Here is a 27092-nt window from a genome sequence, read left to right on the forward strand (position 1 = left end):
TGAGTGCCCTGCACTCTAGGGCTTGGCATCACTGGCTGGTGGGCTGGGCCACATGGCCTGAAGCCTGAGGGGCTGAGCATGTGGGAGGGAAACTTAGGGCACTCAGAGGCTCCCAAGCTCACCTCCCTCCTCCCTGCAGTGGAATCTTTTTTGTTTTGAAATTTTTCTCTGTTCAGGCTTGCTGCTGGTTGCCCCAGGAGCCTGTCCTCCCTCCATCAAGGTGACATTACCCCTTTCCTCTGGCTTACGTGAGTTAGAGGGAGGGCTGTGCCCAGCCCTCTGATGAGGCCTGACCTTTTGTGCAAAGTCCAGCCAGTGAGTTCCTGGTGACGTGGTTGAGCTGATGGCAGGGGTGAGGCAGAAGGGTGCAACAGGTGGCCTGTTGGCTGAGCACACCTGACCAGGAGCATTGGCTCAGGGCCCGGCCTGGGCAGTACTTGGGAGCTAGTTATACCCCAGAATGCACATTTTCTGGGGCCTGAGCTGTCCAGGGGTAGGGGACTCCTCCTGTGTGGGCGACCCCTGGTGGGGTGGTTCTTGCACCCAGCTTACAAGCTGGGCAGTCTGGGCAGGAGGGCATTAGCTGGTGTTGACGGGGAGCTGCTCTGTCCAGGCAGTGGCTGTGCTGGAGCAGAGGAGGGGGTTCTGCTTACAGTTGTAGGGTGGGGAACAGAGATCCCACTTTACGCATCATGTGTAGGATGAAGTGGCAGGGGTATGGGGTGATCTGGGACCTCAGCGGGCCCTATCAACCCCTAACCTGCTTGGATAGGGAGAGTTGGGGGTTCTTCAGGATTGGCAGAGGCTCTTAGAACTCTTACCCTCTGAGGAATGGAGGAAGCCCCCATCACTGAAAGCCCATCACTGAAAATACCAAGATTAGGTATTTTCCCTGGGAAGGCACAGGTAACAGAGTGAGGTGAGATGAGCTGCAGGGCCTGGTTCCCCCGGCCTGGGTGGGTTTCCAGTCTGTAGCTGCCTGGGCTGTTAGCTGTCTTGAGTGGCACTGGTCCTGGGTGTAAGCTCTCAGGGTGTCCAGAGTATGGGAGCCAGGGAGGGCAGTTCCAGTCCAAGGGCTGTGCTGGGCCTGGGGCTGCCTTCCATTCTGCTCTTCATGCCCCTCCAGACCTTAGCCCTTCCTGCAGTGAAGTGGGGTCATTGTTGGGCCTAGTGTCACCATCCTTCTGGCTGGGCCTAGGAGAGAGGGCACTCTGGGCCAGGATCGCAGTCACAGGTAGTCACTGGTCACTTTTGGTTGCAATGACTAGAGCCACAGACCTCTTGAGATGCTGTGTCTCTATCATCCCCTGACACCTGTGCTCACTGGATGTTTTTGTCCCTGCTTTTCCCTGACCATGCACGACACACCTGGCCCCTGGAGGACTCCCTGTCCTGGTTCTAGGGTGGTGGGCCTGTGACCCACTCCTTCTTGGTGGTACTCCCTGCACCTGCCCTGTGGCTCTCTGAGTGGGCTCCAGGACCTAGGTTGAGTGCTCCCTGAGGCAGGGCCTGGGTTCATGTCTCTGCCCAGGCTTTGGGGGCTATCAGGGAAGGAGTGTGGTCTGGGATGTGTGGGGCACAGCAGTGCTGGGGCTCAGGGCTGTTCGATGTCTATTGGAGTTTACTGAGCTGGGAGCTCCCACCAGACAGTAAGCCCAGGGAGCTGGGAGAGTGTCACATTCCCAGTCTCATCACTGCCTAGCCTGGCACCATCTGCCCAGTGGGATTGACAAGTGCTGATGAGCGGACAGTGGCTTGGTAGAGCCTCTTCCTGTCTTAGTCCTGTCGTTTATGCCTCTCCTTCATTGCCTGTGTCCAGAATGAATCAGCTGAGGCTGTTGCCATCCCGTGTTGGGGCACAGGCTGTGAGGCTTCTGGCCGCACATGAAGTCCCAGTGTTTGGCTGGCGCAGCAGGTCCTCCGGGCCACCGGCCACCCTCCCAAGCAGCAAAGATGGAGGCAGCTCCAGTTACATGGAGGAGATGTACTTCGCCTGGTTGGAAAACCCCCGGAGTGTCCACAAGGTCAGCACCCCCACCCTGCCCTGGGCCACTGCAAGGGAGGGAAGTCCCCAGGGGCCAGGCTGTGGCAGGGCAGTGGGGAGAAGCAGCTTGCTTGCTGTGTGATCCTGGGCAGGTTTCTTTGCCTGTTAGGTCCTCAGTCATCAAAGCCTGTTGCTTTCCAGTTGCTGGATCAGGCAGTGGGCGGTAGTTTTGATGGAGAGGCCCTGGCCATGCCCTGCTCTGCCACACCTGAGCCCTGCCGTGCCCCTTTGTCATGCTCTGCTGTCTCCATATGCCCCCTTGTATGTAATTAGGGACATACATGTTTGTGTATGTATTGATCTGATAGAATAAACGCTTGCTGATGGTAAAGAAAAAAATTAAATCAGATGGGAGGATGAAAAGTGAAGTTGCTCTCTGACACCTTCACCTGTAGTGGAAAGCAGTGCAGTCATATGATCCAAAGCCAGAAGGTATAAGAAGTTACACAGTCGGCCGGGCGCGGTGGCTCAAGCCTGTAATCCCAGCACTTTGGGAGGCCGAGACGGGCGGATCACGAGGTCAGGAGTTCGAGACCATCCTGGCTAACACGGTGAAACCCCGTCTCTACTAAAAAATACAAAAAACTAGCCGGGCGAGGTGGCGGGTGCCTGTAGTCCTGGCTACTCGGGAGGCTGAGGCAGGAGAATGGCATAAAAACCCGGGAGGCAGAGCTTGCAGTGAGCTGAGATCCGGCCACTGCACTCCAGCCTGGGCGACACAGCGAGACTCCGTCTCAAAAAAAAAAAAAAAAAAAAAAAAAAAAGAAGTTACACAGTCAGAAAGCTCCCTCCTAATCTAGCCTCGTCTGCTCAGTTCCTGCTGTCCTTTAACTTAGTGTCCTCTATATCCTTTCAAAGACTTGCATTAGGTAAACTTACTGCAAATGTTAACTCTGGATTTGTTTCCCTTTATGCAAAAGTAACCTGTAACACATACTATTTTGCTCCCTGCTGTTTCACTTGGTGATGTATCTCCAAGATCTTTCCACATCAGTACATAAAGAGCCTCATTGTTTACTCTGTCCAGCTGTGTAATATTCCATTGCATGTATGTTCCACCCCTATTCCTGCTGACAGACATCTGGTTCATTTCTAGTCTCTGGCTGTGGCAAACAGTGCTGCAGCGCGTCATCTTACACCTTCATCATCTTGCACCTGCACAGCCATCTGTAGGATAAATTCCCCAAAGTGGAATAGTTAGGTCCAGGAGTTGCTGTGTGTGTAATTTTTTGTTTTTCTTTTTTTTTTTTTTTTTTTTAAATTTTTTTTGAGACAGAGTCTCGCTCTGTCGCCCAGGCTGGAGTGCAGTGGCCAGATCTCAGCTCACTGCAAGCTCCGCCTCCCGGGTTCATGCCATTCTCCTGCCTCAGCCTCCCAAGTAGCTGGAACTACAGGCGCCCGCCACCTCGCCCAGCTAGTTTTTTGTACTTTTTAGTAGAGACGGGGTTTCACCGTATTAACCAGGATGGTCTCGATCTCCTGACCTCGTGATCCGCCCGTCTCGGCCTCCCAAAGTGCTGGGATTACAGGCTTGAGCCACCGCGCCCGGCCCTCTTTTTTTTTTTTTTTGAGATGGAATCTCGCTCTGTCGCCCAGGCTGGAGTGCAATGGCCGGATCTCAGCTTACTGCAAGCTCCGCCTCCCGGGTTCACGCCATTCTCCTGCCTCAGCCTCCCGAGTAGCTGGGACTATAGGCACCCGCCACCGTGCCTGGCTAATTTTTTGTATTTTTAGTAGAGATAGGATTTCACCGTGTTAACCAGGATGGTCTCGATCTCCTGACCTCGTGATCCGTCCGTCTCGGCCTCCCAGAGTGCTGAGATTATAGGCGTGAGCCACCGCGTCCGGCCTGTGTGTGTAATTTTAATGGGTATTGCCAAGTTGCTTTCCATGGGGATTGTACCAACTGAGCCTCCCACCAGTGCCGTATGGGAGTGCATGGAAGACAGCGCTTTTATATTGTTCTTCGGGAAAACACATGCAAATGCCTGTATGTGTTCACATCTGCTTTTTGCTTCTACACAGAGAGTAGCAGCCATACGTCCTCTTCTGCTTCGTTCACTTTAAAACATATCTTGGCAATGTTCCATATCCACAATACCGAATGTACCTTTTTAAAAAGACTATGTAGTCTTCCACATTCTAAATGTAAAATCATTGTTTAGCCAGTTTTCTATGGATAGCCATGTAGGTTGTTTTCCCATTGTCATTTTTATAAACAGTTCTGCAGGGAGCATCCTTGTATGTACATGTAGGCACCCTGGGAAGACCCTGAGAGCTGTGGTCCTCAAGGAAGACCTTACACTCCCTGGGGCCCCAGCCTGGTCCACCCCTGGCTCTTCCCAGGCCCTGACCTGGCTGCGTTCTTGCTTCTGCCCTGCCTAGTCCTGGGACAACTTCTTCCGGAAAGCCAGTGAGGAAGCCTCTTCTGGCTCTGCTCAGCCACGGCCCCCTTCTGTTGTCCGTGACAGCAGGTCTGCAGTCTCAAGCCGGACCAAGACCAGCAAGTTAGTGGAGGACCACCTGGCTGTGCAGTCCCTGATCCGGGCCTACCAGGTGAGGGGCAACTGAGGCACAGCCTGGGAGGCTGCACTGGCTCCTGGGGTGTGGCCAGGCACTGAGGGGAAGGGATCTCAGCTCCAACATCGTCTCCCCAGAGAGCCCTTCTCCTTGTCCTCTACTGAGCAGCACCCACTTCTCTAGCCAGTCTTTGCCACATCACCATTCAGAGCACTTACCACCTGCTTGAATTTTTTTTGTGCATACTGACGTGTGTTTGTGGTCTGTCCCTTGCACACACCATGCCCCAAGTACGTGGAGGAGCACTTAGTAAGGGATCAGTTCCTGTTGAATGAGGGGTGAGTAGATTAACCCTTGTTAATTCTGTTTTCTCCTCTAGAATGGGCATCCCAAGAGCACAGAGACTGATAGAGCAGGTGCCTAATTCATGTTTATGGAATGAATGGTTCAGTAAACAATTCTCCCCCACCAGTTGCTCCTCCTGGAGGCTTAGGCTCTCTCAGGCTGGGCCTCTGCTCTGTCAGAGTCCCAGTGATGGTCTGTGTTTTTGGTCTTCATCGGACAGGACTAATTGGAGGACTGCTATGGTGTTCAGGCCATAACAAGCATAATCATTTGGAATATCTCTGGGAACTGCTGGCAGGAGGTATTCCGTCAGGGAAATGTGAGGCAGAAGCAAGCCACTGCAAGGCTAGGGTACAGGGGGGCATTAGCAAATGGAAATGATGCTTTGCTTCTGAATGAGGTGCCCAGTGTGTGGGATGGAATGGAGTTCCTCATACACCACCCACCTGGGGATGGAAGAGGGAAGGTGTGCAGGGTTGGGCTCCCTTGCTGGCCTGAGGACCCATCAACTGTGGGCCACCTGGGAGCAAACCGCAGCTAGTTGTATTGTGTCTTTCCTGGCTGGCTGAAAGAAGCAGTGATCTAACCCTTGACTTCAAATATGAAGAGCAAGGACGTAAAACTGTATATTAAATACAGGGAAATGTTCAGGGTGCTGCCCGAGAGCCTTATCTTCTAAGCACAGGTCTCAGCCCTTCAGTAGCTCTTTGTTCTTTGATTAACCAAGACGAGGCATTAGTTTTCCTGGCAGGGTGGCCTCTGGATTCAGGTGTGTTACTCTCTTGTGCCTGGTGTGGATGAGCTCCCACCAGAAGGGCTGCAGCCCCTTACAGGCCAGTAGCAGGCACAGCTCTGGTTAGAATCACCTGCACACTGTACTGAAAAAACCACTGTATTGTTACAGGCATTTTTAAACATATAAAAGGCAGAAGGATAGTGTGGTGAACTCACCACCCATCAATCATGATCAGCCTCGTTTCATCCGTTTCTCCCTTAGCCCCCGCTCACTGCTGGATTATTTTGAGGCAGATCCCAGATACAGCATTTCATTCATTGAACATTTCAGTATGTATGTCTAGAGAAAAGGACTCCTTAAAAAATGTGCCGTAATACCATTATCACATCTAAACATAATAATGCTTAATATGAAATATGCATTTGATATTTGTGTTTGCTTTTTGTCCTGTGCTTTCTTTTTTTCTTTCTTTTTTTTTTTTTAGACGGAGTTTTACTCTGTCACCCAGGCTGGGGTGCAGTGGTGCTATCCTGACTCACTGCAATCTCTGCCCCATGCATTCAAGTGATTCTCCTGCCTCAGCCTCCTGAGTAGCTAGGGTTACAGGTGCTTGCCACCACGCCTGGCTAATTTTTGTGTTTTTAGTGGAGATGGGGTTTCACTATGTTGGCCAGGCTAGTCTTGAATTCGTGACCTCAAGTGATCTGCCCGCCTCGGCCTCCCAAAGTGCTGAAATTATAGGCGTGAGCCATTGCGCCCAGCCTGTGCTTTCTTTTTACTGCTTGTTTGAAGCAGGATCCAGCTAAATCCACAGGTTGCAGTAGGCTGATGTGGCTCGTACGTCTCTTGTACTTTGCAGGTTCCTCTCTTTTTATGATGTGGAAAAACCAGGTGGTTTGTCCTGTAGGGTTTTCCCGAGTCTGGATTTTGCTGATGGCTTCCTCATGATGTCATTTCATCCATCCCATTGTCCCGTGTAATTTCTGTACTTTGACAATTAGATCTAGAGGCTCGATCCCATAGACATTTGATTTTTTTTTTTTTTTTTGAAAATCAACTTCCTAGTGGTGATGGTGATGGCAGTTAGCAGCTGTGGATAGTGATTTCCTAGAACCATTAACTCACTAGGGGTTGCAAAAATGGTGATATGCGAATTCTGTTTTCCCTTCTTTATAAACTGAAGTCCTGCTATCAGGAGAAACTTCCCTTTGTTAACTCTGTTTATCCTGAGGTGCAGATTGTGTAGGAAAGACGGATCACTGCTTGATTTTTTCCTTTTATTCACTGATTTTCAAAATTATGAGGTGATTACCTAGCACACTCCAGAAGTGACTAATGGAAGTTTATCTTCCTTTTTTGGATTCATGTGAATACATGAGTGTAAGCATATTTGTTGAATTTCAATCTGCTGTAGATGTACTGTCCTTACAGTTGCTCAAAACCTCTTCATATTCCCAGCACTCATGGTGTTTGAACACTGCTTTGATGTCAGTGTAACAAGATGCTCCAAGCTGAGCTTGTACATTTCTGCCTATTCCAGAACTGTCCAGGTCTCTGGCTGTTTCCTGCTATTGGTTTGATCATTACTTCTGGGCCATTTCAGGAATCAGAGCCAGGAAAGGGTTTATACTGATGCTTCTAGCGTGCTGTACATGTGGGATTTGGGGTTTGTCCTTGACCCTGTCAATCTTACGGCACCATTGCCTTTTAGAGATGACAAAAAGATGCCAGTACAATGGCTTGTTTGATTTCCCACAGCCCACATGCAACAATCTTAGAATTTCTAACAATTCTTTTATTATTTTTTTTGAGATGGAGTTTCCGCCTTGTAGCCCAGGATAGAGTGCAATGGCACGACCTCAGCTCACTGCAGCCTCCACCTACCAGGCTCAAGCGATTCTCCTGCCTCATCCTCCCAAGTAGCTGGGATTACAGGCATGCGCCGCCACACCCACCTAACTTTGTATTTTTAGTAGAGATGGAGTTTCACCATGTTGGCCAGGCTGGTCTCGAGCTCCTGACCTCAGGTGATCCACCCACCTCAGCCTCCCAAAGTGCTAGGATTGCAGGCGTGAGCTACTGCGCCTGGCCAGCATAACAATTCTAACACTATTACGACTGACTGGTAATAAAAAAGACTTTATGAATTTTTTTGTTTGTCTTTAGGGAATATTCCATTAGTCAGTTGGGATAGTTTCTGTGTATTTATGCCACTAAGTGGACATATTTATTCACTTGATTCGTTTCACTTTCAATTTTTAAGACTTAATTTTGTTGTATAATAATTAAAATATTTACAAGGTTTGAAAGTCAAATCTTCAAAGCAAGATAAGTTCTTGCTTAAAACTCTGGCTTCTAGCCCTGCCTCTCTATCCTATTTTGTCACCTCCCCTAGATGATAATTTGTTTTATGTTATGTTTTTTTTATGATTTGCCCTTCTAATGCATATATTTATTTGTGTCTTCTCTTTCTTAGATAATGGGTAGTTCACCATACACACTTTTCTAGAATTTGCTTTTTTGCTTAACAATATTTTTTGGAGACTACCTTGTAGTATCAGATGGGGATTTTCCTTCTTCCTTTTAATGGAAAATCATGGAGTGCTCCACTGTGTGGATCGCTCATATCCATGTGCCAGTCTCCTGCTGATGGGCAGTGGGGAAGTTTCTAGAATTTCACTATTACTAATAGCACTGCAGTGAACACCTTCATGCATAGGTCTTTTTCCTGTTTTTGCCAGGTACATGTTGTACTTCTAAACCGGGTTGAGCTCCTGCCAGCTTACTGGCTGTGGCTGGGTCTTCTAGGCAGCAGTGAAGTGGCTGTGGGGCAGAGACATGGGGAAGCTTAACATTTGGAAATGGGAAGAGCGGGGCTGGGGCCCAGAGCCTCACCCTGGAGGAGGTCTGTCCAGCTGGGTCCCAGCCCCACCCTGCTCTTTTCCCTCCTCCCAGATCCGTGGTCACCATGTGGCCCAGCTGGACCCCCTGGGCATTCTAGATGCAGACCTGGACTCCTTTGTGCCCTCAGACTTGATCACAACCATTGATAAACTGGGTAAGACTGGGGACACTTCCTCAGGACAGCTATGGCAGTGCCGTGTGGGTGGCCCGGTAAGGGGCCCACGGGCCCAGGGGACATCCTGATCCTTGGGAATTCATGGGGCCCAGGGAGCAGCCCACAGGGCCTCCTTTCCACCTTGCCTGCGTACTGCCTGTTTTTCCTGAGAAGGACGCCTGCCTGCCACCTTCCTTAGCTTGTGCCCCATATGTTCAAGCCTGAGAGGCTTGTCCTCCCTGCCACCCTGGGCTCACTCTCACTTCTGCTCCCCAGGCTGGACCCAGAGGGAGGGCACTGGGGAGACTGGGAGGTCTGGTGAGACTACAGGACTCCACCTGGGCCTGACCTCCCTCCCTCCACTCTGCTGCCTGGGGCTCGGCCACGCCTCCTTCTCCAGCCTTCTATGACCTGCAGGAGGCTGACCTTGATAAGGAGTTCCAGCTGCCAACGACCACCTTCATCGGGGGCTCTGAAAACACCCTCTCTCTTCGGGAGATCATTCGACGCCTGGAGGTGAGCACAGGCGGGTGTGTGGGGCGCGGCCGAAGCAGCTCTTCGGAGCTCGCCAGAGGACGGGAAGGCACTGCCTTTTTTGTTCCAGACAGCAGGGATGTTAGCCATCCCTCCTCCCCGCTCCTCATGGCGTCCCAATGTGTCTCCCCAGAACACTTACTGCCAGCACATTGGCCTGGAGTTCATGTTCATCAACGATGTGGAGCAGTGCCAGTGGATCCGGCAGAAGTTTGAGACCCCTGGTGTGATGCAGTTCTCCAGCGAGGAGAAGCGGACACTACTGGCCCGGCTGGTGCGCTCCATGAGGTTGGCACCACCCGGAGGGCCAAGTGGCTGGAGGTCCTGCTCCAGGGCTTTATGAGACGTCGCACGGCCTGCCTAAGAGAGCAGGAGGGTACCACAGGAAGGCAGGACTGGATCGGCCTCACCGCTGGCTGCAGGGAGGAGAGTTGGGACCAGGTGTTTAGGCAGTTTGGCCAAGAGCTGGCCCAAGGCAGAGCAGGTCAGGTGGGCAGGGATGAGGCTCTGGGAGAACAAGACAGCAGGATACTGAGCAAGGCCAGAAGTGGCGGGAAGTGGCTGTGGGAACGTTTGGGCAGAAAGTTATCCCTGGTGTGGAGTGAGTGTGGCCGCATCACCTGTCTGCCCACTGGACTTTTCTGAAGCTGGGTCCCGCAGGGCTGCAGGGCTAGGGGAACACCTGACTCAGCGGCTGGATGCAAAGTGGATTCCTGAGCAGCGAGGTGTGGCCTGGAGTTTGGATTCAGCTGGGTGGAGATCTTTGGGACTTGGCGAAGAGAGCCCTTGGAGTGTGGCAGGAGGGTAGTGGGCTAGGAGTGGGTGGGTGGTGGCCTGTGGGAGAAGCTTGGCTATGAGGAAGAGAGAGGGTGGCAGCTGGGAAAGGGTGTAGGCAGAGGCCTTCAGCTGGGAAGATTGCCAGCCTCCCCTAACCCTGTGTTCCTTGCTGGGTGGGACAGGTGTATCCATGGTGTGCCCTGGACCATTTGACAGAAGGAGGCTTTGTGACTTCCTCTGTCCTGGGCATTCAGCTCTGAGCACTCGTGAACAGTCCCTGTGAGCCTCAGTCCCATCCCTCTCCATCCCTTTCCCTCTCCTCTCCTCTCCCCATCCTCTCCCCAAGCAGGTTTGAAGACTTCCTGGCCCGGAAGTGGTCCTCAGAGAAGCGGTTTGGCCTGGAGGGCTGCGAAGTGATGATTCCTGCCCTCAAGACCATCATCGACAAATCCAGCGAGATGGGGATCGAGAATGTCATCTTGGGGATGCCACACAGGTGGGTGCCCCTCCCCGCTGGCATCTTGCCCATTCTCTTCCAGCCCAGGGGACAGAGGTGGGAGGGATGAGATGGAAATAAGAGCAGAGGTGTTGGTGGGACCTGGGGGTAGAGGTGGGTTTTTGGACAGTTCTAAGTCCCTGGGCCTGGCCTTCTCATCACAGAAATTGCCAGGCACTCGGCCAGAGTCACCTGGGGCCGGGTACTAACCAGGTTATCAGGCACCCTCTCTCCCTGGCCATGTTGCTGCTGTCCCTAGCAAGGGTGAGATTTCAGAAAGGGGTGCAAAGTGCTTCTTGAGGTTCCTGTGAATAAGGAGAGGTGGAGGGGTTTCTTCCAGGGAAGGGAGGGCAGGGCCTGGGCAGTTGTTCCCAGGTTGTGTCTCCCACAGGCAGGTCTGTGGAGATGAGCCGAGGGTCTCTGACCTGGCTGCAAGCTGACTGCATGTTTCCCTTGACCTTGGTGAAGATCTGGGAGGCTTGCTCAGCAGTGGGGCGTTACCTCTGAGCTGGAGCCTGTGAGGAAGCAGGAGGGGGAGTGCAGCCTGGGGGACGGAGACCTCTGTGGCTGGGGCCCTGCTGAGTGGGCGTGTGCACATGTGCAGAGTGGCCTGTGGGAAGGGCCCTGGGCCTTTCCTGTGACCAGGGAGCTGCTTGTGCTTAAGCTAGCCCAGGGCTGCATCAGCATGAGGGCATCCAAATGTGTGGTGCAGGGGTCCCCATCTGTGGCTGGCCTGCCAGGAACTTGGGGTTTGTCTGTCATGGGGGGCCTGGGAATGCCCAGTGTCTGGTCAGAGGGTTAGGCAGAGCTGGCCTAGTGACCTGAGGCAGCAAGGAAACACAGGACTTCAGGCCTCGGGCCATTACAGCAGCAGGAGAGGATGGTGCCTGGTGATCGGGTGGCCTGAGGAGGGCTCTGGGCATGAAGGGGCTGTATTAGGCCAGGCCAGGCCAGGCCTCCACAGTGGGGGAGGGAACCCTGAGGCCTACGGGCTTTGCCAGGTGAGAGCCCGGCCCCTCTGGCTCCAGGGGCAGGCTGAACGTGCTGGCCAACGTGATCCGCAAGGACCTGGAGCAGATCTTCTGCCAGTTTGACCCCAAGCTGGAGGCGGCAGACGAGGTGGGTGCCACGCTCAGGTCCCGGCACCCTTGGAGAGCTGGGTATTTGGGAGGTGAACTGGGGAGGGGCTGGACTTGGGGCTTCTGGGCTGAGATAAACCTTGAGATAGATGCATGTGGAGAAGCCAGCAAGAGGCTGGGTGTTTGCCTGAGGCCCCTAAGGCTTTTGGGAGCAAGGGCTGCAGTCTGTGGTAGCTGGGAGGGCCCTTGGATGATCTGGGTCAACCTCCCTGTTTTGAGCTAGGGAATCTGAAGCCCAGAGATGCAAAGTCTTGCTGGAAGTTGGCTCAGCTCTGCTCATGTGGCTGTGCCTCCATGTCCAAAGTCCTGTCCATCAGCCAGGAATGACTCCCTTGCTCGTTTGTTTGCCCAACAGAGCCTTGGGCAGTGAGGATGGTTTTCTTTACCCATCAACCTGCTGAGGAAATATTGTTCCTGTGCCCACCCCCTCCCTGGGAGGCCTTGGCCAGGCCTTCAGCCCAGACTGCCTAGCCTCTTTCTTTCCTTTTCTTTTTGAGACAGAATTTTGCTCTTGTTGCCCAGACTGGAGTGCAATGGTGCGATCTCAGCTCAATGCAACCTCTGCCTCCCGGGTTCAAGCGATTCTCCTGCCTCAGCTTTCCAAGTAGCTGGGATTATAGGCATGCGCCAGCACGCCTGGCTAATTTTTGTATTTTTAGTAGAGATGGGGTTTCGTCATGTTGGTCAGGCTGGTCTTGAACTCCTGACCTCAGCCTCGGCCTCCCAAAGTGCTGGGATTACAGGCATGGAGCCACCACTCCCGGCCAAGTGCCTAGCCTCTTTCAAAGTCCTGCCCATCTTCCCTTTCAGTAGCTCTGTGGGTCCTCTGGACAGTGAGCCTGGCACTCCCTCCTCTGTATCCCTTTGCTGTCAGGACTGTCTTTCCTGCTGTCTCCAACCTGCTGCCGTGTGTGTGTGTGTGTGTGTGTGTGTGTGTGTGTGTGTGTGCGCGCGCGCGCGCGCGCATGTGTGGACCCATACCTACTGGCTCCTAGCCTAGGTCTTTCTGACATCCTGTTCCTTTTGTTCTAGCACTTTCAGCCTTCTAAGCCTCAGTTTGCTCTTCTGTAAAACGGATAAAAGCGATGAGTCAAAGATGTGTGTATACTGGAAAACTTGGCCAGAGGATGTTTAAATGAAATTACTATTTTTTTTCAACTGAAAAAGAAATTTGATTATTGTAAAAACAACAAAACAGAAAGGTTATACAATGAGAAGATGTTCCTTAGTGAGACTCCATTCTTGTGGCCAATTTTGTTTGTGTGCTTCTGTTGTGTTTAGGTGTGTACTTCTAGAAACATTTCATGCTGATACTGACAAACCTCTTTGTCCAGCACAGCTTTATTTGTAAGAGGCCATGGGCATAGCCATGACGCCAGGTGGCACCTTGCTGTTTTCACTTAACAAGTTGTCATTGTTTCCTGCCTGCACACAGGCTTCTTACAACTAGAGCATCCCTTGTGCTGGACCTTGGGCTGTTCTAATGAGGGTCCTTGCACATGTGTGAGCGAGTTTATCTGTTAGATGGTGTCGGAGCAGTGCAGTGACTGGAGCTAAGGGGGTGGGACTAAATGACCCTCCCAGGAGCTGGCAGATGTCAGCAAGCCCATCCACAGTGTGTGACGGTGCCAGAGCCCCCACCTCACTTCCTCCCACATGCTCTCGAATCCTTTCATCTTTGCCAATATGATAGGTGCAAAAGAGGATTTTGTTGTAATGCATTTCTTTGTTATGAATTCAGTTGCTTATCTTTTCACATGCTTTTGAGCCATTTGTATTTTTCTGTAAATTCCTACTTGTGGCTTTTGCTCATTTTCCTGTGGAGTTTTTGGGCTTTATCTTCCTGATTTGTAAAAGCATTTTGTACATTGAGGGAATTTGCCCTTTTTCTGCATTTGTTTATGAATATTTTTCTCAGCTTGATATGTTTCCCCTATCGCTGGGCGGGGGTTTGCTCCCCCATGACAAAGTTGTTAGAATTTATGTGTCTTGTGTGTTTTCGGTCTTAGGATATTGTATAGAATGCTATAAATATTCCTTGCTTCAGGATCGTAAAATGTTGTGTGTCCCTCATTGCTGCCCTTGGTGTGAGGAGTCAGGGGATTCAGCTTCAGTGTTTGCTGGCGGCCTGGCCGAGGGTCTCCGCACTGATGCCTAGGCCCTGCCCTTCTCTCCCTGTCTTCCCTGCCGCTGGATGGCCTTCCCCACTCCCATGCTCTCCTGCTTCATGGTCAGTGTGCAGAGAGGCTCTGAGCCAAGGCCCAGGGTCCCTGTCTTCCTCCCTCAGGCCAGTGAGGAGGGGCAGTGTGATGAGGAGAGCCGGGTCAGGGACAGCTTGGCCCTCCGAGGCAGTGGGATCCAGGATGTGCCAGCCTGACTATGGGCTGCAGTGCTTGCCTGTGTGTCTACCTGTCTGGTGTGGGAGGGGAGGATCCATCATGTTCCCACTTCCACCTTCAGGGCTCCGGGGACGTCAAGTACCACCTGGGCATGTACCACGAGAGGATCAACCGTGTCACCAACCGGAACATCACTCTGTCGCTGGTCGCCAACCCCTCCCACCTGGAGGCAGTGGACCCTGTGGTGCAGGGGAAGACAAAGGCAGAGCAGTTCTACCGTGGAGACGCCCAGGGCAAGAAGGCAAGCTCACCTGGGAGAGCCCCGAGGACCTGCGCCCTGTGGGGTGGGCCCAGAGGGCTAGGCCCTGGGTCTCCACAGTACAGGTGCGGGGCTGGGCTACGCAGCCCCTCCTGGCTCACACCTGCCCTGCAGGTCATGTCCATCCTGGTTCATGGGGACGCCGCCTTTGCTGGCCAGGGCGTGGTATATGAGACCTTCCACCTGAGCGACCTGCCCTCCTACACAACCAACGGTACCGTGCACGTCGTCGTCAACAACCAGGTGAGCATGTACGCTCCACGCTGGGTCTCACAGCGTCAGCATTCCTGGAAATCCAGGAAGTAGCTTGGGGGGAAAGTGAGATGCTTCTGGCTCTGAGCCCACTGCTGTGCTGCTTACTAGGCAGGACCCTGATCTGCCCAGGCTTGGCATCCTGGTCTGTGAAATTGGGGGACACAATAGGGAGGGATAAGCAGGGCTGGAAAGACCAAAGGAGCACCTGTGTAGCGAGTACCTCATGGAGGCTGGCTGTGTGCAGCCCTGCATTGGTAATCTTAGACACAGGGACCTTGGTGCCCTTTCTCTAAGGCAGCTGAGCTTCTAACAACGAGTTTAGAAAGCCCTGTGTTCATTGCCTTATTTGCATTAAGTCACGTCATCTTCTGTGAACATCCTATGAGGTAGGAATTTAAGTGAGCCCTTTTTATAGATGAGGAAACAGGCTGTGGGAATGTAAGCACCTTGCCCCAGGTTGCAGTTAGCAATTTTTGGGACTGGGATTTTTCAGGCCTGTGTTCCTCACCACCAGTGTGTCAAAGTGACTTGCAAAAAAGAGCGGGCTCCACTCGGCTGGTGTTGCTGCCGTCCCCGTGGGAGCTGTTGCCGTGTCCAATTGTGGGGCTGCTCACCATCACCCTGTCGTGTCCCACATCCCCCCGGGCACCTCAGTGGACCTTGAGCGTCCCCCTGCTCAGTTCCCGAGGCTGGCACCTTCTATCTCACTCTAAGTAGAGAGGCGCAGCAGGTTTCTCCTGCCTCTGCAGATTGGATTCACCACAGACCCCCGAATGGCCCGTTCCTCACCATACCCCACCGACGTGGCCCGGGTGGTCAATGCGCCCATCTTCCACGTGAACGCCGATGACCCAGAGGCTGTGATATATGTGTGCAGTGTGGCAGCCGAATGGAGAAACACTTTCAACAAAGATGTTGTCGTGGACCTGGTGGGTCTGGGGACTGAGGCCAGGGCATGGGTGGGTGACACATCCCTGCTGTGCTGAGCCAGCCTGGTCTTCAGCATCTTCAGCACTCAGGGCTGGGAGTGCTTCTTGGATGAGAGATTTGTGCCACCAAGAGCAATCTCTGCAAAGGCCTGAGATGGGACACTCATTCGGTGATAGGTGATAGTGGAGCTCAGAGGGCTCCCAGTGGGTGTGCCCTACGTGGATATTCCCCAATTTTGCAGCAGCTACATTGAGCACACAGCGTAGGGGAGGGCATGAGCCCCTCTGGCTGCTACTGCAGGTCTGTTACCGCCGGCGCGGCCACAATGAAATGGACGAGCCCATGTTTACCCAGCCGCTCATGTACAAGCAGATCCACAGACAGGTGCCTGTGCTGAAGAAGTACGCAGACAAGCTGATTGCCGAGGGCACGGTCACCCTGCAGGAGTTTGAGGTGGGCAGGCAGGCTGCATGGGCACCTAGGACAAACTTTGGGTGGGGACCTGGGGAGGGGTTGTAGATGTTACTAGCCCAGTGCTGAGCCCTAAGGATTTAAAGAAGTAGCCACTGTGGTCCTTGTCCCCAAGAGGCCCCAGTTACCAAAGGGGACCAAGAACTAAGGATGCAGTTACAGCCAGGTGGGACACAGTGGGTACTGCAATGTGGGGGAAGCCCAGCCTTGAGCAGGCGTGCAGGAAGGCTTCCTGTAGGAGGCGGCCCTGAGCTGGGGTTGTCCCCATAATTATCTATGGAGTGTTGGTCCTTCCACCTTCATGGAGCTCTGAGAGCAAGGACTACAAGTTTCCGGAGTCTTCTCCGATCCCCTTGCTGAGCACACTGCAGGCCTGCCCAGCCTCGGGGTACCTGTGCAGGATCCCCTGAACTCTGAGACTTTGGCTTCTAGCCATGAGGTCCCTACTGACCAGAGACAGAGAGTTCTAGAAGAACTTGGTAACGGGGACCAGGACTTATGAGTCCAAGTGGACTGGGCCTCTGGCTGCCCAGGGCTTTGCTGCTCTGTCCACACCTTCCCCCTGATTCCAGGAAGAAATTGCGAAATACGACCGGATCTGTGAGGAGGCTTATGGCAGGTCCAAGGATAAAAAGATCCTGCATATAAAGCACTGGTTGGACTCCCCCTGGCCCGGTGAGCGAGCAGTGTGTGGCTCAGACTACCCTGGGCCTTGAGGTCTTGCACTGGGATCAGGACTGGAATGGCCCTAGGTGACAGCTGTCATTGCCTAGTCTAGAGGCTGCAGGCTCTATCCCTGAGGTCCTAAAGCTGTGTGGGGCCGATTCCTGCAAGTCAAGTTTAACATTGCTCTCTGAGCATGGATGGCCAGGTGCTCACTGAAAAGGGAGGGCACAGCCAGGTGGGAGGAGGGAGAGGAAGCCCTGGGCGCTGGATACATGGGTCCGGGGTGCTCAGAGGGCCTCCCTGGGGGCAGGGTTAGAACAGCTGTGACCCTGGGGCCCAGAGGTGGGTGTTGGGCCTGTGGGGGAGTTGCAGCTGTGGCTGTCCAGCTGTCGCAGGTCCCAAGGGTGGGCTCAGGGTGAGTCCGAGTGACAGTGGAGTTTAGGAAGCCATGGGCCCCTCAGTCCTGGGGAGGCAGGCTGGCCAGGGGGATCAGAGGCCACCACTGACCCAGTGTGGACGGAGCCTCTCTCCCTGTCAGGCTTCTTCAACGTAGATGGGGAGCCCAAGAGCATGACATGCCCAGCCACGGGGATCCCTGAGGACGTGCTCACCCACATCGGCAGCGTGGCCAGCTCTGTGCCCCTGGAGGACTTTAAGATCCACACCGGTGAGGTTGCTGGGCCGGATGCAGCCCAGGCTGCTGTCCCCACCCCAACATTGTGCCTCGAAGGGAGGTTGGTTGGGATGCAAGAGAGATGGTGTGTCGCATTCCTGCTCAGTCTGCAGTGGGTCCACGTAGCTCTCGGCACCTCCTCTGTGCCTGTGACAGTAGCTCTTCTCAGGGTGAGCATGGTGAGCTGGGCAGCTCCAGATGCCACACTCCCAGCTGGGTACCAGTGACTAGTCTTAGGTTGGGTTTTCAAACTGACTTTGCTGGGGCGTCCCTGGGTCGGACAGGAGAGCAGGAAAGAAAGGGCTGCCGTGCAGGGGCTGGAACGCAGCCTGGAACTTGGGCAGGATTCTGCAGCTGAAAGGACGGCGGCTTGCCGGGGCCTGGACCAACGACCGAGGGCAGCCTCCCACTCCGGGGGCCCGTTGGCTGGGGCCACTGTGACCTTTGCCTGGGAAGTCCAGAGGGTCCCCTGTGGCTGTATTGAGGTGCTACACACCCTCTGACCCACCTGGAGGAGTTTTGAGGGGGTTCCCTTACATTTTGCACCGAGACCGAGTGCCCTGGGGCAGCTGCTGACAGCGTCTGGGGCATGTGCCCGCTCTGTTTGTGTGTTAGCCTCTGTGTGTGGGGCCAACACGAGCACAGCATAGGCCTGGGGACTTGGGGTCAGATCCGAGTACCTTGACAGCTGTGTGATTTGAGTAAATGACTCCGTGCCTATGGTGTCTGGAATGAGGCCAATGCTCGCCAAGTGGTACCTGCTCCACCTCCCCATGGGCTCACGGTGGCCCCTTGTCTCAGCTGGAGGAGGGATGCCTGGCCCTGGGCCCTCCTGCAGCATCCCTGCCCTCCAGCCACATCAACAGACAGCTGCCCTGCTTTGTGCGGGGTGTGTGCTGAGCACCTACGTACCCCCGCCAGGGCTGGCTGTCCCGTGGCCCTCAGGCCAGCACTCTCCTCCCACAGGCCTCTCTCGCATTCTGCGGGGCCGGGCGGACATGACCAAGAACCGGACGGTGGACTGGGCGTTGGCAGAGTACATGGCCTTTGGCTCCCTGCTGAAGGAGGGCATCCACGTGCGGCTCAGCGGGCAGGATGTGGAGAGGGGCACGTTCAGGTGAGTGTGGTGGGGCTCGGCATCCGCACAGGAGACCTGGAGCGGAAGCTGGGCCTGGCTTGGGGATCCCAAGGGGGGCCTTTGTTGGGGTGGGATCTTCACAGCATCCCTAGCCCCTGTCCTCTGGCGGCATTATCAGAGGGCCACCTCGCTGACCCCCAGGGTGAGTGTGCAGAGCTCACTGCTGGGCCCAGGCTGTCCACTGAGGTCAAGCTTGTGGCCCTCTGTGGTGCTCAGGATCGTGTGTGTGTTGGGGGGTTGTGTGGTGAGTGTGGGGGAGCTGTGTGTGGTACGTGTGTGTGGTGTGTTTGGTGTGTATGTGTGTGTGTGGTATGTGGTGAGTTGGGGGAGTGTATGTGGGGTTTGTATGGTGCGTGTGTGTGGTGTGTTTGGTGTGTGTGTATGGTGTGGGGTATGTGTGTGGTGTGTTTGATGTGTGTGTGGTGTGGGTGGGTGATGTGTGTGGAGTTTGGAGTGTGTATGTGGAGTGTGCGTGGGTGTGTGGTGGGTGTGGGTGTGTGGTGTGTGTGGATGGGGTGTGTATGTGTGTGGTGTGTATGTGGGGATGTGTGTGGTTTGTGGTGTGTGGTTTGTGGTGTGTGGTGTGTAGTGTGTGTGTGGAGGGTATGTGGTGTGAATGGTGTGTAGTATGTGGTGAGTGGCGGGTGGGTGTATGTGGTGTGTGTGTGGTATTTGTGTAGCGTATTTGATGTGTATGTGGTGTGTGTGTGGTTGTGTGGTGTGTCGTGTGTGTTGTATGTGTGGGGTGTGTATGTGTGTGGTGTGTGTGGGTGTGTATGGCATGTGTTTGTGGCGTGTGTGTGTAGGGGGGTATATGTGGTGTGTAGTGTGTGGTGTGTGTGTGGTGTATGATGTGTGTATGATGTGTGTGATGTATGTGTGGTGTGTGTGGAGTGTGTGTGTGGTGTGTGTGTGTGTATGGTGTGTGTGGTGTGTGTGGGAGTATGTGGTGTGTATGATGTGTGGTGTGTTGTGTGGTGTGTGTGTGGTGTGTGGTGTTTGTGGTGGGTGTGGTGTGTGTGGTGTGTGTTGCGTGTTGAGTGTGGTATATGTGTGTGGTGTGTGTGGTTTGTGGGTGTGGGGGGGGTGTATATGGGGTGTGTGGTGTATATGGTGTGTGTAATGTGTGTGTATGTTTGGTGTGTGTATGTGTGGTGTGTGTGAGGGGGTGTGTGTGTATAGTGTGTGGTATGTGTGGAGTGTGTGTGTAGTGTGTGGCGTGTGTGGTGTGTATCATGTTTGGTGTGTGTGTGATTTGTGTGTGGTATATGTGGGGTATGTGTGGTGTGTATGTGTGGGTGTGGGTGTGGGTGTGTATGGTATGTGTGATTGTGTTTGTGGTGTGTAGTCTGTGGTGTGTGTTGTGTAGTATGTGTAGTGTGTGTGGTGTGTATAGTGTGTGTGGTGTTTGGTGTGTGTGCATGGATGTGTGTGGTGTGTGTATGTGTGTGGTGTATTTCGTATTCGTGGTGTGTGTGTATGTAGTGTTTGGTGTGTGTGGTACGTGTGGTGTGTGTGTGTGGTGTGTGTGTAGTGTGTGGTGAGTGGGGATACATATGTGTGTGGTATGTGTGGCATGTGTATGTATGTGTGTGGTGTATGTGTGTGTTCTGCTGTTAAGCCAGCCCCTATCTTGCTTGTTTGCAGTTGTCTTTGTGAATCCAGATGGGGACTTGACACTTGTCAGTTGTCCACACCACATTTCCTCTGGTCCGGGGCCCTAAAATGTTCGAGGTCCTGCCTCAGTCCGCTCCTGGTTAGCAAGCCAGGGTGGTGTGGCTTCCAGGACTTGACCAGCTGGCTTTCTTATTCCTGGTTGCTCGTCTCTGCCGGTCTTGCTCCAACCAGGGCCCAGGTGGTCCTCTGATGCACCCTGAGCTACATGTCAGTCCTAGCCAGGGTCTGGGGTTCAGCCAGGCACCCCTCACTGTGCCCACCTCGGCTACTGCACAGTGGTTTCTGTCTCTTGTGAATTGGGACAGGGCTGATGAGATGATAAAGAAGCCAGCAAGACGGGGCAGGGGAAGTGGCCTCCTAGGAGGTGGCTCTAGCTGGCACCTGGGAAGTGTCTCATCAGGTCCTCTTTATGGGTGAGAAGCTGACACTCAGGGAGGTGCCACAACTCAGTTCCTTCCCACAGACCCCTCAGTGCGTGGTGTGTGTGGGCTGCCGGCAGGCAGGGGCATACTGCAAGAGGGACCACATGGCTCTGGTTTTCCACAGCCTTCTTGGATGCCATCCTGTGGGACCCTGCAGGTTTCCTGGGACAGTGACGGAGGCTTGCCTGCCTCCTGCTGCCCAGCTCCCCTGCTCCAGGTGAACAGGTGCCAACCCACCTGCCCTCTGTCCCTGCCCTGGTCTATGTCTCTGCAGTCACCGGCACCACGTTCTCCATGACCAGGAGGTTGACCGCAGGACGTGTGTGCCTATGAATCATCTCTGGCCTGACCAGGCCCCGTACACCGTGTGCAACAGCTCCCTCTCGGAGTATGGAGTCCTGGGTGGGTCCACAGTCTCCTGCAAGCCAGGCAGGCCCCAGACACCTGGGGACCAGAGATGGGCTGGGAAGGGACTGGGGCCAGGGCCTGGGAGGGGCAAGAGATGCTCAGAGGCCCCGAGGGGATGGCCCTGGGGGATGGTGATTGGGCTGCCCCCACCTAAGGCCATGTGGGAGATGAAATCGGTCCCATCTGGGCCCCTTGGGGATCCAGTTAGGGGGCCCTGCTTGCTTTGAGGGGGCTCTGTGGGTATCATTGCCCCAGTGGGCACAGACAGCCCAACAGAGTCTGCTGCGGGTTTCAGCTGCTGAGCAGTCCAGTCTTGGCCCAGCCCTCCCGCATTCCTCTGAGCCCCATCTCACCTCCTCTGCCCTGCACCCTAGGAACCCTGCACTGAGATCCCTTCTGTGGGCTCTGGGCTTCCCTGCCTGTGTCCCCTGTACATACTGTCCCTCAGCTGCATCATTAGCTGGCTCACCTCCTCCTCACTGCCTGCCCCTAGAGGCCAGGCAGCTCCCCGCCCCCAGGGAGATGCCTCTAGGGTTGTTTCTGCCCCTTCTTAGCAGCTCTGCATGTTTTTAAGGAGTTCTTCTTGACAGATGGTCCCTGCTGCCTCCCCAGGATACCTAAATATGGCTGAACCTGACCACACATGATAGCAGGGCTGAGGGTAGCATCTCTGGGCATGTTGTCAGCCCCCAGGGTGGTACATTCTACCCTTTGAATCACGGGGAATCCCTGGGTTCGTCCTGGCTTGTGAGAAAGATGGGTGGGGGCATGGAGGATATACTGAGAAAGGGCTGAGTTTGACTGGAGCCACTGCCACTTGGTGACAGCGTGCAGCAAGCTCTATCTTGTCTTCTGTTTAGGCTTTGAGCTGGGCTATGCCATGGCCAGCCCCAATGCCCTGGTCCTCTGGGAGGCCCAGTTTGGGGACTTCCACAACACGGCCCAGTGCATCATCGACCAGTTCATCAGCACCGGCCAGGCCAAGTGGGTGCGGCATAATGGCATTGTGCTGCTGCTGCCCCATGGCATGGAAGGCATGGTGAGGGCTGCAGTGGTGGCTGGTGGCTTGGTGGGCTCTGGTGGGCCTCGGAGGGATGGGATGGACCCTGGGCCCCTTGTCGAGTTGGATGGTATGTGCTTTCCAGGCCCCTGGAGCACGTGGGTCTGTGCAGGGTGGGGTCTGTACATGTGCGTGCTGCAGCTGCTGAGATGATGATGCTACCCCTGGCAGAAGGCGCTACCGCGTATGAGTGCGTGCTATGCGCCAGGCACTGTTCAATGCTTCTGAATGTTAACTCTTCCAATCCATACAGCAACCTAATGAAGTAGGCCCTGTTCCTGCGTTTCAGATGAGGAAACTGAGGCACAGGGCAGGGGAGTAGGTTGCCCAAGGTCTCACAGCTAGTAGCTGGGGTTTGAAGCTATCCTGTGCAGTACTGCCTGTCCTCTGGTCCCCTCCTGTGTGACCTGCCTCTGCATCTACACATGGGACAGAGGGAAGACATGCAGGCTGGCTGCATCCTCCGGAGGCTCCTGGGCTAGCAGGAGGGGAGGAAGGAATAGAGTGTCCGTGATACCATCTGGTGGGCAGGCGGCCTGACCAGGCAGAAGGAGACAGGCAGGGGGCTCATCGCCACCATTATGCCCGAGCGATGTGTTTAGTTCTGAGACTTTGCAGGCTGCGTACTTGGCATCCTCACAACACTGGGGCTCAGTGAGGAGGGAGGTGAGGCTCCCTGCTTGGGGCTGCCCACTGTGAAGGCAGCTTCTTGGGAGGCGGGATCTGGGCCAGGCTGCATGTAGGTGGCTGGGTCCTTGGCCATCCCCACCAAGAGGGGGCGAGTGACGGCTGTGGGGCGGGTCACCCCTGTCCTGCAGGAGCCGGCTTGGAGATGCCCCTGGGCTTGTCTTGCTGCTTTCATGGAGCAGAGCGGTCCATGTGGGTGAGGGTGGGCGAGGCCCAGGCTGAGTTGGGTCGGCCCCTAACTGGCTGTGTGGTCATGGGTTGTTTCTTACCCTCTCCCTGCCTCTTCATCTGTGCAGTGAGGAAGAGTCTGCATCATGGGGCTTTTGGGGATTAGCGAGTAAGTTGTGTGGGGTACCTAGAACTTTGCCTCCTGTAGCAGGTGCTCAGTCGGTGGCAGCCACTGTTCCAGGACATTCCAGAGAAAGCACGTCTCAGTGCAGGCTTTTTGTTTTTTCCTCTATCCCTGCAAGTTCACACACTGTGCTAGCTCTGGGCAGACCCCACTGTGAGGATGCCCATTCTGCTCTTGTTCCACATTCTTGGTTCATTTCTGTGGTTCAGGCTCCAGGGCGAGGGCGCCTCCACTGAGATGCCCTCCAGACTCTCCCCTGAGCCTAGGGTCCCTACAGGGCCAGATGTCTGTCCCATGGTGGGGGCCAGCCTGGGCCATCTGGCATTTGCTTTCAGGGCCCAGAGCACTCGTCTGCGAGGCCCGAGAGGTTCCTGCAGATGAGCAATGATGACTCGGATGCCTACCCCGTGAGTGTTGCTGCTGTCCCCAGGACAGGGGCGCGCCCTATTGTGCCCACAGGGCTAGGAGTCCAGGGTGTGGGTGCAGCAGACAGCCACCCTGGCCATACGCATCTCGTCCCCACAGGCATTCACCAAGGACTTCGAGGTGAGTCAGCTCTATGACTGCAACTGGATCGTGGTCAACTGCTCCACACCGGCCAACTACTTCCACGTGCTGCGCCGGCAGATCCTGCTGCCTTTCCGCAAGCCGGTGAGTCACCGTCCCAGGGCAGGGGTTACATGCAGGGGCCCTGGCCAGACAGGGCCAGCTGGCAGCTGGGCGTGTGTTTCCCTTCCAGCTGATTATCTTCACACCTAAATCTCTGCTGAGGCACCCAGAGGCCAAGTCCAGCTTTGACCAAATGGTATCCGGTACGTGCCTGGCCTGGGTGTGGGGCAGCCCACACTGGGGCGGTGGCCCATCGCGTGGCTTCTGCTCCTGGGGCTCCTCCATCCTCCCCACTGTCTGTGGCTCTGCTGACCTGCAGCAGCTCCTGGCATGGTCCCACTAGCAATAGGGTTGGGAGGCTGGCACAGTGGCTGACCTGGGCCAGCTCAGGTCATGTGGGCTGAGTTCATGGCAGAGTCCACTGGGGCCCCGTTAGGCCCTAGCAGGGCTGGTTGAGGCCTGCCAGAGGCCTGCTGAGTTCGCAAGATATTGAGTATCATTCATTCCTTTGTCCATTTTTAAAATTCACAAGCCAAACAGACATTACAGGCCCTGGGGTCCTGGTGTCCCCTCCAGGAGTCTTTGACCTTATTTACCTGGGAGTCAGATCAGATAAAACACCTATAGTTGCAGTTGAGAGGTGACTGTGATCCAGGGAAGGACAGGTGTGAGGCTGGTGGAGCAGAGCTGTCTTGGAAAATGGTCCTGGGCAGTAGGCGGAGGGCCGGGAAGGGCCTCAGCGTGGACAGGGGTTGGATTTTCTCCCACGTCTGTTTGGATGTCCCCTCTGTGCGGGTGGGTGGCTGAAGCGGGCAGTTAGAGCTCTGATGTCGGGACTAGACTACCTGGGCTGCTTGCCCTGTGCTGGCTTCTCTCTTGAGGGCCTGGGATCCATTTGGCCTTTCTGCCCTAGAGTCCTCACCTGAGATGCAGGGATGCAGGGACACTACAGTAGCCTCCTGAGAGGTTTTGCAGTGGGCGTGACCTGGGGTCAAGATCATGGGCTCAGGATGGAGGAATGGATGGGGCTTGGAGGTGAGGGCTCAGCTGCCAGGCTGAAAGAGGAGGAGCATGGAGCAGCCTCCTGGGACATCTGCTTAGTGATGGGGGACTGTAGTGCTCTGCAGGAGGTGGGCACAACTGGGCAGAAGCAAGGTTGGGGCAAAGGATGATGCCATCGTGTCGCCTTCTCTATCTCCTTCAGGGCCCTTCTCATTGTACCCCCACCTCCAGTCACCTTAAACGTGATGCTCCCAGGGCTCAACCCTTGGGTGTCTCCACCCCTCTCCCTGTGACAGCTCAGGGTGTCAGCTGTCCCCTGCTCCATCTTTTAGTTCAAGAGGTGTCCACTGCAGCCACAGGTCCAAACCTGCAGTTAGTCTCAGTGGCTAAGGAGAGCCTGGGGACGCAGGCCTGGTCCTGAGCTGCCCCAGCCCCCCTGGATACCGACATGTCTGCCGTGTCCTATTGGTCACTCAGGGACCAGCTTCCAGCGGGTGATTCCTGAAGATGGGGCTGCAGCACAGGCCCCTGAGCAGGTGCAGCGGCTCATCTTCTGCACGGGAAAGGTGTACTATGACTTGGTGAAGGAGCGGAGCAGCCAGGGCCTGGAGGAGAAGGTGGCCATCACGCGCCTGGAGCAGGTGCGCCTGAGCCCCTTGTACAGTCAACTGATGGGCAAGCTCATGTTGCTGGCCCCGGCTCTGGCCAGTATGCCAGCCAGGCCAGGTGAAGGCTGGTGAGGCCCTGTGCCTCCTGTCGGGGGGTGCTGGGGACACACCACCCCTCCTCTGGCTATGCTCCTTTGTTCTTCCCTCCCCAGATCTCTCCATTCCCCTTTGACCTGATCAAGCAGGAGGCAGAGAAGTACCCAGGTGCGGAGCTGGCCTGGTGTCAGGAGGAGCACAAGAACATGGGCTACTATGACTACATCAGCCCACGCTTCATGACCATCCTGAGGCGCACGCGGCCCATATGGTACATGATGGGGCTGCTGATTGCCCCTCACCTCGGCCCTGAGGCTCCATCCTGGCTCTGCCTATCCCATGGGCCATGCTACCTGGAACTGGCCTTGCCTTTCTCTGGGCTGCATTTGGAAACCAAGGAGTTGGCCCCATAGTCTGTGTCAGCTCTGTGCACCCTGTCTGTGGTGGGACAGCTTACCCATGAGGGATGGGGCATCATCTGGACTGGCTTTGTGTTTGTTCTGCAGCCAGAACTGAACTAGAGAACCTGCTGCATGTCTCAAAATTCCTGCCTTTGATCTCAGGCCAGTTATGTAGGCCCTTGGAGCCTTAGTCCCTGTATCTACAAAGGGCGGTGATAAGATTAGATCTGATGTATGTATTAGCCCTGGCACATGGTGGGTGCTCAATACTGGCATCATGTGTCCCTGGGAAGACGGGAGAGGGTCCTGGGAAACTCCAAGAAGCCAAGTGTGTTTGTCCCCAAAGCCTTTGAGTTGTTGCCTCGTTTGTTGTCCTCATGGGCAAGTGCAGTGACATGGAGGGACAGTTTCTCCCCACTCTTCTGTGGCTGGCTGACTGAGTTTGACCCAGGCTTCGCAGCTCATTGGAAGTGGTGCCAGGGCCCAAAGGCAGGGCCTGTAGCTTCGAAGTCAGCCGTTCTCCAGTGTGTGCCCCCTGCAGTCCTGGGGTGAAGGTGGGGGTGGGGAGGTGGCTAGGCCCGGTCTTCACCTTAGCTTGTCTCTCCTCCAGGTATGTCGGCCGGGACCCAGCGGCTGCACCAGCCACAGGAAACAGGAACACTCACTTGGTGTCACTGAAGAAGTTTCTGGATACTGCCTTCAATCTCCAGGCCTTTGAGGGCAAGACATTTTAGAACTGGGCAAGACCTGTGTAGGTCTCTCTGTGGGTCGGCTGGGGACCAAGGAGGTGATGGAAAGGGGAGGGGTGGAACTCCCGCCCAGAAGAGGGGCTACGGGGCCCCAGGATAAAACAGACTCACACAGTGACAGGACCAAAGAGCCAGCACTGCTGGCCTTGGTGTCATGCCAGAATCTACCAGGACTGAGGGAGCCAGAGGAGTCCTATAGGCAGGCTGCTGTGCTGGCGCATCCCCCAGCTGCTCCCATCTTGCTGGAATTTCTTGTGCGGCTTCTCCACCTGTGTCTCAAGACGGATACCCTGAGACCTGTGTCTGTGGCTGCTCCCATCCTGGCAGCCCTGGCTGCTGCTCGCCACACCCTCGCTCATCTGTAGATTCAAAGCGATGTTCTCTTCTGTGCTCTTAGAAGTAGGGAGTTGAGCAGTGACTGCCAGGGACAGTGAACCTGCGGGGTGATGTGTTTGCGCTCTGTTTTATGGGGCATTCTTGCAAGATGTGTCAGCTTCTGTGTGAAATGCAGCCACAGCTCATGTGTACCAAAGTAGAAAACCAAATCACAGAGAAATAAAAACATGCTTCAGAGAGATTTG

The 27092-nt window shown here is 54.9% G+C and overlaps 1 protein-coding gene across 1 annotated transcript; it reads left to right on the forward strand.

The window, feature by feature from the left end:
• Positions 1 to 1819: 1819 nt before the first annotated feature.
• Positions 1820 to 27092, forward strand: OGDHL (oxoglutarate dehydrogenase L; the record flags this gene model as incomplete). The annotated part of the gene is given in 22 exon segments (NM_001265802.1): positions 1820 to 2024; positions 4430 to 4600; positions 8601 to 8703; positions 9104 to 9219; positions 9371 to 9525; positions 10364 to 10510; positions 11539 to 11629; positions 14110 to 14289; positions 14422 to 14550; positions 15312 to 15491; positions 15793 to 15945; positions 16536 to 16638; positions 17168 to 17296; positions 18269 to 18419; positions 20814 to 20941; positions 21808 to 21986; positions 23382 to 23453; positions 23572 to 23697; positions 23786 to 23858; positions 25135 to 25298; positions 25478 to 25632; positions 26373 to 27092. Coding segments are annotated over 22 exon segments (3033 nt in total). The 3' UTR covers positions 26497 to 27092.

This window comes from Macaca mulatta, chromosome 9 (genome assembly GCF_049350105.2).
Source record: "Macaca mulatta isolate MMU2019108-1 chromosome 9, T2T-MMU8v2.0, whole genome shotgun sequence".
In the NCBI taxonomy this organism is placed as follows: Eukaryota; Metazoa; Chordata; class Mammalia; order Primates; family Cercopithecidae; genus Macaca; species Macaca mulatta.